The sequence below is a fragment of the Oenanthe melanoleuca genome, chromosome 1A (assembly GCF_029582105.1).
Source record: "Oenanthe melanoleuca isolate GR-GAL-2019-014 chromosome 1A, OMel1.0, whole genome shotgun sequence".
Classification (NCBI taxonomy): Eukaryota; Metazoa; Chordata; class Aves; order Passeriformes; family Muscicapidae; genus Oenanthe; species Oenanthe melanoleuca.
In genome coordinates, this window is record NC_079334.1 from 34,816,256 (window position 1) to 34,827,532 (window position 11,277).

At 39.3% G+C, this 11,277-nt stretch overlaps 1 protein-coding gene across 9 annotated transcripts in view; it reads left to right on the forward strand.

The window, feature by feature from the left end:
- The window catches only part of NAP1L1 (nucleosome assembly protein 1 like 1), a 28,394-nt gene extending 21,837 nt beyond the window's left edge, over positions 1 to 6,557 (forward strand). For 5 of the 9 annotated variants that reach the window (XM_056508929.1, XM_056508934.1, XM_056508963.1 and 2 more), the window contains exons 12-16: positions 360 to 482; positions 1,539 to 1,571; positions 2,008 to 2,058; positions 3,790 to 5,729; positions 5,830 to 6,557. In XM_056508929.1, coding sequence (XP_056364904.1) covers positions 360 to 482; positions 1,539 to 1,571; positions 2,008 to 2,058; positions 3,790 to 3,825 — 243 coding nt within the window. In that variant the 3' untranslated portion in view covers positions 3,826 to 5,729; positions 5,830 to 6,557. The remainder of the gene's footprint in view (positions 1 to 359; positions 483 to 1,538; positions 1,572 to 2,007; positions 2,059 to 3,789; positions 5,730 to 5,829) is intronic. The other 4 variants (XM_056508942.1, XM_056508953.1, XM_056508990.1 and 1 more) reach the window with 1 other exon arrangement.
- The last annotated feature ends 4,720 nt before the right edge of the window (positions 6,558 to 11,277 follow it).

The window sequence follows — 11,277 nt, forward strand, 5'->3', positions numbered from 1 at the left end:
AAATCTTTAATGTGATTTGCTCACCTGGCTATTGTTCAGTTCTTTAAGAATATCGTGGATATGAACTGAAAGTCAAAGGGAGTTACTAAATAATCTTTATACTTGGAACAAAAGAAAATCAAGAATTGTATATAACTAGGCTTACTGAAGCAGCAGCTCCTCACTGTACAAAGTAGGTGGGCTGCTGAAAGTGTCAAACTTGGCCCCTTAGTTTCAGTTCTGTAAAACAGCTCCTGGAACAAAAAAATCAGTTATGGCATTTGTGTAAATCTGGCCGTATCAAAATCCATTTAACTTGTGTGTATGTGTCAGAAGTAGTTACCATCTGATAGTTTAGGAAATAATATTGCTTCATGCAGGATGATGATTCCGAGGCAATCCTTGCTGCAGACTTTGAAATAGGCCATTTCTTGCGTGAACGTATAGTCCCTCGGTCAGTGCTCTACTTCACTGGAGAAGCTATTGAAGATGATGACGATGATGTAAGTATAATGTTCATTCAGAACACTAAAAAACGTGAAATAATGCTGTTTAAAGATCTTGGGTAATTTCTTACATTAGTATCTTTAGAATGGGATCTACCAACGTTGATTCCTAGATTGCTCAGGAGTAAGCAGCAGAAAAAAATCTTTGAAGCAGTGACTTCAGAGTTTTGTGGCAAAAGCAGTGTAAAAGTTGATCATCTAAAGGATCTCATAGAATGTTTTTAAGCACATTCAAAGCATGCCAAAATGTTCAAAGCAAGTTCTGCAAAAGCTTAAAGTGTTGTAAGTGCTGTCTTAAAAAAGAGCTAAGCTTGAAGTTGGCAAACCACAAAGTCTCAGAACATTATACAGGTGTAAAACATTTTTATGTCACTGCCTCTGCTCAAACAAGGACAGTTTGACTGTTAAGGTGGCTTAGATACATCCTGTCTTAAAATAATTTTTGGAATCTAAAGTGTTGGCCCTTGTTGCAAAGGCTTGGCTGGGGCTATGGAGGAGGAAGGTACTGGCAGGATGGGTTGCCTTGGGCTTCACTGTCCCCTGCTGTCCCCAAGTGGTAGCACAATGTAATCAGCTCCTCCCGGGCTGCATGGATGGGGGAATGTCTGCTCTGCCAGAGCTCACCAAGGAAGGTTGAGCATTGCTCGTGCAGATGCTTTTAAAAAAGTATTTTTAAATCTGCAGACACAGGAGCTTCTGGGTTCAAATTGAAAGAGACTATGTTTAGATTAGATACTAGGAAGAAATTCTTTACTGTGAGGGTTATGAGACACTGGAACAGGTTGCCCAGAAAAACTGGATGTCCCATCCTTGCAGATATTCAAGGCCAGATTGGATGGAGAGGATTGGATGAGACTCTGAGCAGCCTGGTCTAGTGGAAGTTTCCCTGCCCATGGCAGGGTGGTTGGAACTAGATGACCCTCAAGGTCCCTTCCAACCCAAACCATTCTGTGATTCTCTTAAGATCACAATACTGAGTGATCTCTGACATCTCGCTGAGCTGTAAGTGGCTGCATTTATGATGCTATCAAAACTATTTATTTTCTCTTCTAGTATGATGAAGAAGGTGAAGAGGCAGATGATGAGGTAAGATGACAGATGCCCTTGATTCAAATAGTTTCCCTCTTGTAGTTTGTTATATGGAATAAGAGTTTCTTTAGTTTTTGAGTGCTCTGGACATTAATTTTAAGAATTACTTCTGAAATAAGATAGAACATATATTGTTTTGTTGATCTCAGATGAATAAGTTAAAAAAAAAAAAAAAACCAAACCAAAGTAAACAACCAGCAAGACAGCAACAAAACCCAACAAACCAAGCTAAGACAACCCTTGAGGTATCTTAAAAATTAAGGTGCCACTGATGTCAAAAGATATGCTTTATGGAGGATGAACTAATACAATATGTGTAACACAAAGTGGTAATGAATGTGTTTCTGAGTACAATTCAATATTAATTTTCATGAGAACGGCTCAGGAAGCTGAATGTGGATAAGCTAGAGAAATATTAAGTGTTTTCTTTCAGGAGGGAGAAGAAGAAGCAGATGAAGAAAATGATCCTGATTATGACCCAAAAGTAAGGAATTAAAATGAATGTTTAAAGTTTGTGTATGCCTACAGACATTTAAAATCTAATGTATGTTGAATCGTGATTTTAGTATAAGTATTAAACCAATAATTGCTTTGGGTGAGCATGCTTTGTTTTTCGGGCCTAATTCTGACAGACTAAAATTGACAGAGAATTTTTTACAAAGTTCTTTCTCCAGGAGTCATTTTGTAAAAGTAACTTCTGGCTTTGAGTGCTGAGGTTAGTCAGGCTTGGTTTTCTGTAAACTTGTCTTGCACCAAGTTGCTGCCTAATGATGAAAATTGCAAATGGTTATAAGGACACGGAAAGAACTGTGTCATCCAGCTTCAGTTTTTGGGAACTTGCTACAAGCTGGCTCTGGCACAGGTTTTCCCAGCAGAATACAAAGTAGGCTCTTTCATGTTAGGTAAATGGCAAGTCTTTCATTGTTTGAGGCAGCAGAAGTCAAAGTTCAGGAATGCATCTACAGCCAAGTCCTAAAATGTGAACAGCCAAGAGCAACTGGTAGCTTTCTTATTCCATGGGAAGGGAAAATCACTAATCAGGCTGGAAAAAAGATTGTGAGCCACTCAATTCATAGCTTTCTAATAGCTGAGGGAAAGGTTCATCTGGCCACCTGAAAGCATCTGATGTGGTAGGAGAAAGTTGCAGTCGTGAAGTCTGTGAAGTGCTCCAAAATGCCTGCTGTTTGAAGGGCTTGTCATTTCAAATGAATGTTTTTCAGTAGGAATAGTTTGAGCTACTATCAAAGTACTGTTAAGAAAATTACATAATCTTAGCATTGTACATAGAAAGGCAGAATACAAACTTTTAATCAAAATGTACAGCAGTCTTGGTGATGTTTGATCTGCTATAGTGTATTCAAATTGCTTCCTAGTCAAGAAAGTTTTGGAATCCAAATGAAACAGCTGCAAGTTGAACTTATTTCCACCATTTCAGATTGATTTTTCTCAGTGAAATGGAACTGAGAAAGGGCAAGACTATGTTCAGTTTCAGAGAGCTGCTCAAGGGCCAGAGATAGTAGTGATACTACGGTGTTGCAAGCTGATCTCAGGCTGTAAGCCAGCTGAATTTATTAAAGTGCTGTGGTCCTGGAATAGCTGTCCAGACCAAGGAAGATAGTAGAGTAAAACCTGCAGCTGAACTCTGCCCTCCCAAAAACTTTCTTGAATTCCCATATTACTGTGACGTATTACAGGTTCTCTGTTTCAAGAACAGAATACATTTTCCACGTTGGAATTTTTTAACAACTGGAATTTATTGCAAAAGATGCTTCCAGAGCATTAGGAACTGTGATTTTGCATTTCATTGCATTGTTCTACAGCGTCTTTTGGCATAAGGCCACGCTCTTGTTACCGCCCATAGGAAGTTTCTTTTGTCTCAAACTGAGAAGAGGGCCTGCATGCTTCTTCTGAGCTGGCTTGTTGGTTACTGCACATCTCTCTTCTCCTTTTTCCAGTTACAGTGTATTTTAGAATATTTCACTGCACTTAGTTCTGAACAGGTTTTTGTATCCTGATGTGTTAACAAAGCCAGAATCAATGCAGTGTGGATATTGCTGCATCCAAAGATGGTAGTGTTGCTAATGCTGGACAATAAGTGCAAGGGAAAAGATAAAAGAACTTGAATATTGCAGCTTGAGAAAGCATGCTTAGCAATACTGATAGTTCTTTTAAAATACTGATTTATGTAAAATGGTATTTCCTTTTTTCTCAACAGAAGGATCAAAACCCAGCAGAATGCAAGCAGCAGTGAAGCAGTGTGTCTGTGGCCTTGAGGATTACCTGCACTGTAATAGCCTAAACACAACTATTAGTTACTTACAGCCTTATGTTTTGTATCTTGGTAGAATTAAGTAACCAATTTGTTAAAAAAAAAGAAATTGAACACTTAAGAACCAGTTTAAAATGTAGGTTCAATCTACCTAGCATTTTAACAGTATAATTTTCTGCCAATATGTAGAATGCAGTAAATGCCCTAAAGCATGAATGTTAATTCATTGCTACATAGTTTGGTTCTTGTGAAGTCTTTGTCATGTAGCTATTAGACTGCAGCTGTGAAGATGATCAGAACTGTTAACTGAGACCAATATTTGTTTAGAGAAAACTCTCTCCTGAAGAACCAACCAAAGTATTTTTTCAGCCCAGTAGTCTGAACGGGTTTAAGTCTGCTTGCACTAGCTGTGCCTTCATTACTTTGTTATAGAAATGGCAGTGACTTGTACTAACTAGAAGATGATGATGCATTTTAAATTTGACTACTTGAGAAGACTAGTATAACTTGTTTAATTTCCCAACGAGACCACATTAAGCATTCATAACTGTCAGCTTGTTTATGCTATTTTATGTTTTGTATTTTATGTGACATAGTGATCTACAAAAGAAGCCTAGTCATCATATTAAGGTTATTGTTTACCGCAGGGGTGTGAATAAAACCTAGTATTTTAAGAAGCTAGTCTTGTTTTATTACTTGTGTATCTGCATGTGTAAACTGGTAATGCATATCTTACATGCTGCAGTTCATGTTTTACTAGACATAAAAGCTGGTAATTACTGAAAAGTAAATTATATAGCATTTGAAAAACAAACACAATAGTTTGGAAAGTTTGATCCATACTTTGTACTTGCAGTGTGATACTTGTGAATCTGAGCTCAGTGTTTCAGTGATTGGTCCACACTGCCATTTTAGAGAAGACAAGTTCTTAGAAGTGGGGCTAGATCTGATAAAGGACTTCGCTATTGCCGTGCCTGACTCTAAGGCATTTGCCTATTAGTATGAAATCTGGAGCAAAGTGCCTTGGATTTTCAGTCTGTGTAGGCAGAGCTAGGTGGTCCTGAAGAGAACATGCCCTGCAGCCAAAGAGAGTGCTGGAAACACATGGCTGTGTTCTCATTTGTCCTCACTGTATTAAGCATCTACGAGGAAACAAACCCAAAGAAATTCTGTTTTCTTCACCTAATGTTCTGTTCACTGTGCTTGTGTTTGCACGTTCTGGTTCATACTTTGTCCATATTGGATATTTTTGTCAGTTGAAACACGTGGGCTAGAAGATCGTTCTTGTCTTGTTCTGACCTTGCCTCTGGCTTAGCAGTGGAAGTGCTTGATGAGATGGGATTTAAACATACTGAACTGAAAGAGGCTATTAACTGATGTATTCTGAGTTTTTCCAGTCAGTAGCATGCTACTGTACTCTGTGTCTTGTCCTTCATGCAGCTATGTAAGTTCTGATCTTCTAAGCAAGTAGATAGCTTTTTCAGGGATGGAAGGGTCCTGTAAGTGTTGGAAAGAAATGTCCAGCTAGCCATGGATCTATTTCTGCAGTAGCTGTGGCTTTTTTGTGCCACTTACACCTTTAGCCATAAAGGTTTGAAAAGTGCAGGGCATGCAGGAGGCAGCAACCACATGAGGATAGGGCTGGTGGAAGAGTTTCTGTAGCATGTCTCTTGCCTGGAGGGTAAGTAATATAGAATGAAGCTTATCACAAGTGCCCTTCTAAATCCTCAGCCCCCCTCAAGAAGATGTGGGTCTAGTGTCCTCTGACTAAACTTGTTTTAGTTTTGTTACTGATTTTTCTTTTTAACTCCTTGAAGGTTTAAATACCACACTGCTTCCTTTTTGAGAATATCTGTCAGGTATCATCTGTCTCCTCTTCTGTATCTGTGGATTTGGTTATCTGTAGCTGTTACATATAGCTATATGTACTGAAGCTGTGATCTTGGGTGGTCACAGATCATAGCATAGAAAAAGCAGTTACAAAAGGTGAACAACCACTCTGAGTAGCTATGTGTTGAAGTATATATGGTTGTTTTTTTTGTGGTATGCTTATCCTACGAGGCACTGACCCTGCCAAGTGTTTGAGTTTCACATGGTCTCTTCTCTAAGCATCTCCCAGAGTAAAGTTTAAACTTGAGGGCATGTAGAGACCAAACTGATGGTATGTTCTGAGCTTGAGAAGTTGTGAAGATGGGGCTTTGGGGTTCATACTTCTGAATATGGGAAGTCTCTGAAGTCCTTACTTAGATCTAGCCCATTTTTGCTAACAGCATCTGGTAGTTGTATTTTAAAAAGAAAAGGAACTGTTCAAAATTGTAAGTTTCAAAACTCACTATTTAACAAATTTGGCTTGCTCTTTGATTACTTTCTCATTTAATACTTTATAAAATAAAATGGGATACAATATATGAAAAGTGGATTTGTTAGATGTCAAAGTGCACCTGCAGCCTGCAAGATCCAGGGTCATGAATATATGCTATTGACAGATTTTGGTAAGCTTCTCTCCGGATTGACATGCTAGTTCTAAATCAGCAGTTCTTGTGCTCTCCAGACTGCAGCAAAAAGAAGAAGAATATAAATGAGGTGCCAGTTCTTATGGCATTGGTTAAATTAAAACTGTTCTGGTGCTTACTGTAGTTTTGTTATCAATGACACTCTTGTTTAGCAGTTCTGAAAGGCAGTATGTAGCAGGAACATTAAACTTTCAAGATTGATTGGAGTGTTGTGACTCATTCTTTTCACTTTTCATTTATACCAGCTATAGAGAATCTCCTCATTTAGTATTTGAGTAGGGTAAGTTACCTTGTTAACAGGTTCAGGCTGGAAAATGTGTCACTGAAATAGAAAGTGCTGTCTTTGGCAGCAGTTGCAGAAATGCACCATAATTTAACATCTGTTGTAAATTGTGTCTTCTGTCCAGTTTTGTTTGCTGTATTAAAGGGAGAATTATTTTGGGGGGAAAAAATAGGAGGTTTGTGAGGAAAGAGGAGAATAAAGTGAGACTTTGAATGACAGGGAAGGGTGTTTGGGGCTTATGCATGATGCAGAGGGAGGCTTCTTTGCAATTCTTTCATAATTGCTTTTAGCAATCAAGATTAGATTAGCACTTAAGAGTTTGCCTATTAGATATAACTTTTTTCATATTAAAAAAAATAAAATTACAGCTTTCTGAAATAAAGGAGCCCAGATTTAAGCTTTGCATTCTAAAGTTTTAATTTTTGGAGAAGAGTGATGTCAGGTGCAGTTAGAAGTGTTACCTTGTGTTATTTGAACACTGGGCATAACAACACTGCTTACCGGTGTCTCCTAGCTTTATTAACTTAGATTCTGTTCTGGGTTCTTGATATTGAAATTGATATTTCTGAAACTAATAGCACATACTGTAATTCTGACATGTTTTGCTTTTTAAGTGGAAAAAACCAGAAGAATATAGAAAAATGCAGAAAATTACTGTGTTCATCTTTGCCTTCAAGCTGGTAGTCAAAACTTTCCCTGTATTTCAGGGCCCATTCTTGTCTTGATTTGGAAGTTGATAGGAAACTTACATGTGGATGAATGAGTAACCTTTCTGCTAAAGGTTTCCTATTTCCAAAGGTGTCTATGCAGCAATTGTTTATCAAATGCCTTCTGTTGGGCAGAGGATTGTGCTGGGACACTCAGCAGCTTAAGAGGAAGCACAGCCCTCAGTACAAAAGGGACAACCTGATAATGAAAGCATGAATACTTGATGGTGGCTAGATTGGGTCTAGAGCTGCATGGATGTTGGAGTAGGTAGACTGAGCTCTACAGTGTTTTCTCCTTTTTTTCTGTACAGATGTGGTCTTCTCTAATCCAAGACTTTCACAGGTCACAGTTGTTGCAACTACATCTCCATTTTCATTTCTTAATAGCTGCTCAGTAACTTGTTTGAGATTCCCCACAGGATTTCAAGAGGGTGTTGAAATAATGACTTTTAATTGCCAATGCTTGCCTAAATTGAGTATCAATTTTCTACTGAAAATAATAAAGTTTTACTTCTATACACTAGCAAGAGGGAGATACAAGTGTGTCCACATGGCATTTGTCTCATTGCTCTTAAAATCCTCTTTGCTCAGGCCTGGTAGTCTTCCATGTGTGGCCTGTTTTTCAGCTTTTGTAGGAAAATCAGAGAGTACAGCAGACAAGACAGGGTACACCAAGCACAGATAAGCTATTCCATATTTGTCTGTGCCTGGTGTATACCAGGGATGGGCACACAAGGCATGAGAGGCTATGGCAGAAGGGATCTTGTGTTTGCAGGTATCTAACTAAAGCTTGTGAATTGACAAGTTGGCTCTGCAGCTGCAGGAGGGGCTTGAGTTCTGGACTTGCTGTTATGAGCTTTGCTTCTGTGTGCTCAAGTATTGGCAAGTAATTGCTCAGATTTAGATTTACATTTACCTCGTAGTGGAGAAACTGTTCTTAACTCATACCATGTTTTACTGCAGTGGTCAAATCTAAGAAGCTTAAAAGCTTCCTTACAGCCAAGTTTTTCTCTACAGTGTGTGTGCTTAAGTTGGAATATTTTTGGAAAACAACTGTCTTGAAAGTGCAAAGAACTTTTAAAAAGCTGGGCTGAAGAAGCTGCTATGCCAATAGCTGGTGAATTGCCCACAGTGGGTTTTGGGGAATGCTAAGGCCTGGGGTAAATGTTATGTTAGTTATGGTAAATGTTTCATTTATGCTTTGTTTACTGAGGGGTATATGCAGATATCTGTGAGATGGAGTTCCTGAAAGGAAAAGTCTGCACCCAAAGTCACATTTTCACACTGTAGTATTTCAGGTTTGACAGTAGGAGGCATCTTGACATCAGTTATTTCTGGAGGAATGGCTGCAGACCTGCCTAGTATTTACTGAAACTTCAATAGCGGTAGTACATGTGAAACATTTGCTATAAATGCAGTGGATTAAATATATATTTCAAGAAAAGTAAAGTAAAATCTCAGTGGGATATTGTAGTGTGCCTGTGTTGAATGTGGTTTTTCAAAATAGTAATGCCAAACATTTACAAAAGTTCAGTTTTGACTTCATCTAGGAAAACAAAGTTTGTTATCCTTTACTGGCAAGTTCTGCACAATATTTTGTTCTTTTATCATAGAATTGTCAGTGTTTCATCTTGCACTAGTCTTGTAACCTTTGACTGATCTGGTTTTTTTAGTCATAGTGTGTTTTAAATGGCTTTTAATATTTGTTGGCTTATAGAGTACAAATTTAAATGGATGTTTTGCATGTTTGCTTCTGACCACATGCTTAGGTGAATTTCACCAGGAATAAAGAGTGCTGTGAGTCTGTATATTAGCAGAGTATGTTCATCAGTGTTTGGAAATGGGTCAAAAATCTGACATTCGATGCTTTGTCATGGAAGGGCGAAGTAGAAAGAAATGAGTCTCTTTTTCCTGTATGTTTGATGAAAATATTTGGCCTTCCACACTAAGTCTCCATTTTTTCATTTGATTCATTGTAGTTTACTGTCAGTACTGAGAAGAAGAGATAAAGCTCACATTAAATTATATAGATACAGGTTGTGTGTTAATGTCCTTAACAGTGCAGTGTTGTGGGGCGAGGGCAGTTTTTTGAATGCCGTTACAGTGTAACATGTGGCACTCTAAAATCTAATGCCCGTACTACTGATGAGTGCATTTACCTGGAATCAAATGGCTGTTTGCTTACAGCAGTGGAGCAGCTACCAAAACTGAACAGGTGAATTGTTAGAAATTGGTCTTCTGTAAGTTTAGTCTAGTGTCCTGTGCCTTACATAAACTCAGTATTTTATTAAGCTGCTCTGTATAGGTGAATGCATTTTAACCAGTATGCTTTAGTAGGAGAGTGTCAAAATTGTCACATGAACAGAGACCTCATCAGGAGCAAAGAAGTAGGTGCAAAACACAGGTGCAAAGGCAGGAATTTTCTTATGTTGCTCAAGCTGTTTTTGAGACACCTTGTATTTGCACAATCAGCTGGAGATGCAGATATTTGCGAGGAAATTTAGGTTCAAATGGCGGTGAACTGCTGGTGGAGTCAATTGGTGAATGGTGTTCATATTTTTTGAAAATTAGTGTGTGCTTCTGTTAAAATAGGCTGGTTGAGAGAATGACGTGTCTTACAGCATATCTTTTCAGTTCTAAGGAGAAGGGACTATTCTTTATAAATGGATGTTTTAGGATATTGATTTTGTTTTTTGTCTAATTTATGGCTAGTCAAGTTACCTTGGTTACTGAATGTTTTCCAGTTACCTCGGGAAGGGTAAATCAGCTAAATTTTAATTGCTTTTATTGTCCTAAATTGTTTACCCCTCAACAATTTATCAAAATTAACTTTAAACTTCAAGAGGGAAAGATTATAAGAGGAAATCCTTTTTAAAATGTTATCAGAGATGTACTCCATTGAAGCTATCATTATTGTTGATTTTTTTTCCTCTAATCTGTTAGAATATAGCACATGCTACAGCATGATCTCTTCCTAGCTGCCAAGATTGATGTGAGGAGGGTTTTTTTATGGCCAGGATAAATGTATGCCTAAAACCAGTGCTCCCAGACATAGTATGAAACTTCTAGCATTCAGTTTACATTGGCTTTGTCAGCCAGATTCAGCTATGTGGAATTTTGATTTGCATCTAACACATCAGAGGATTAAGAATTAAATAGTTTCATATTAACCTTAGGTCACTTTACTTTTCTACTCAAATTTATTCAAAAGCTAACCTCGGGGGAGAATCCAAACAATAAGCAAATGTGTGGCTGCAAACCAGAATGATAAAATCGCTGCTAGCTGCTTGCCAGTTTGGTTTTGTTGGGGTTTTTGTTTCCCCTAGTCTGCTTTTCAGTTTTCCGTAGGGAAGTGTTACGGATGTCTCTCTTTAGACATTAGTCAAGCTGCTGCAGAAAGTAAAGATTTTATATTAGCAGTTGAAGCGGCTTCTCCCCAAGCCAGCGTAGGGATCAAGCTCTTGTACCAGGTTCTTTCAGGCTTTCTTTTGTTTAATGGAGCGGTGACCGCTGAAATATCAGGGTTCCGCTGAAAACTGGCACCGTTTTACTGGGCTTGAATCAACGACACGCAGAAGAGGGCCCTTTACTGCTTTTGCCAAAGAGGCAGGCTGAGGAAATACGTTTCAAGTAAATAATGCGGGAACACCCCGAGGAAGGCAAAGCAGCGCTGTCGGGCATTTGCCGTGTGCCGCTAATCTGTGTTAGCCCCGCCGCGCCGTGCCGTAGTGGCGAGGGGCGGGAGCCGTGCCGTCCCGCCGCCGCGGGAGCGCAGCCCGCCCCGCTCCGCTCCTGTGCGCTGGGCTTCCCCGCGGCCGCCGGGCGGGAGGAGCCGCGGCTTCCGCTGGGTGTCACTCTGGGCTGGGAGAGGCGCGTTCAAAAGCGGAGGGGAGGGAAAAGCCCGCCGACAGCCCCGGCCGCCCGCACCGGC